Below are 1,043 nucleotides of genomic sequence, written 5' to 3'. Positions count from 1 at the left end.
TACTGGAAGTTAGGACTCCAGTGTATCTTTTTGGGGGTACACAGTTCCAACTATAACAGTATGTATGTGTATAAAATTTCTCAAAAGTGTATGTATATGGGTATGTGTGTGTATATATAATTTTTCCTGTTGTTTTGTTTCTATTTCAGCCCATTGTACCTTTTGCAGTTTAATATGGGGCATGTTGAAGTCTTTTTGCAAAGGTAAGATCATTTAGAGGGTATCTCAGAAATAGTAGTGTTAAAATAGTCCTTGTCAAGATCAGGGGAGACTACCTTCTCTTTACCAGGCCCTAATTAATCAATTGGTTATTTTATAAAGCAGTGAAGCACATATTCATGAGAGAGAGAGAAATGAGTCAAAGAGATTTTACAACAAAGTCTTTTTTATTTTAAAACCAAGATAATATTAAGATTTTTGTCTTATAAGGGTTTTTCCAGTCATCTGTTTCTGAGTTTTTTCTCTTATTTCAAAAGTTGGTAAATTAAAACACTTCGACCCCATTGCATCCTCCTGCATCTAAGGAGGAACAGTCAATAAAGGAAGCCATTTGTGTTTTTGCTTTATGCACACAATCTGTGAACTGTATCAAAAGAAAGGAGGGGTCTTGACCCCACATTTTATAACAGGTTATTTATTGACGGTGATATCATTCAATTACAGCTTTTCTCATTAAGTTTCTAAGAGGTAGGACTTTCTCTCTTAAAAAAAAGAGAAATGACTGCAAAGTAACAGGTATGCATAATTTCTCCAGACACAAATTTAAGAATTTCGCAAACCTCTGTATGCTTTGTTTTCTATGCCTATTACATGTTTAAATTATTATTATTATTATTATTATTGTCTTTTTCGTGACCGGTAAGGGGATCACAACCCTTGGTATGGGATTGCCCGCACCGCGCTCAGCCAGTGAGCGCACTGGCCAGTCCTATATAGGATCCGAACCCACGGCGGGAGCGTCGCCGCACTCCCAGCGCCGCAGTCTCCCGAGCACGCCACGGGGCCGGCCCTTAAATTATTTTTTGAAGTCAGTCAGGGCCTTG

General features: G+C 38.1%; 1 protein-coding gene across 1 annotated transcript in view; it reads left to right on the top strand.

Moving 5' to 3' along the window:
- GLMN (glomulin, FKBP associated protein) overlaps nucleotides 1-1,043 on the top strand; it is a gene marked incomplete at its 3' end in the record, with an annotated part of 28,345 nt that overhangs the window by 18,036 nt on the left and 9,266 nt on the right. The window contains exon 8 of the mRNA XM_008586733.1: nucleotides 150-203. Within this exon, the coding sequence (XP_008584955.1) occupies nucleotides 150-203 (54 nt within the window). The remainder of the gene's footprint in view (nucleotides 1-149; nucleotides 204-1,043) is intronic.

This window comes from Galeopterus variegatus, unplaced genomic scaffold (assembly GCF_000696425.1).
Source record: "Galeopterus variegatus unplaced genomic scaffold, G_variegatus-3.0.2 Scaffold4091, whole genome shotgun sequence".
NCBI lineage: Eukaryota > Metazoa > Chordata > Mammalia > Dermoptera > Cynocephalidae > Galeopterus > Galeopterus variegatus.
The sequence above is the reverse complement of the archived record's forward strand: the minus strand, read 5'-3'. Positions and strand labels throughout refer to the sequence as shown.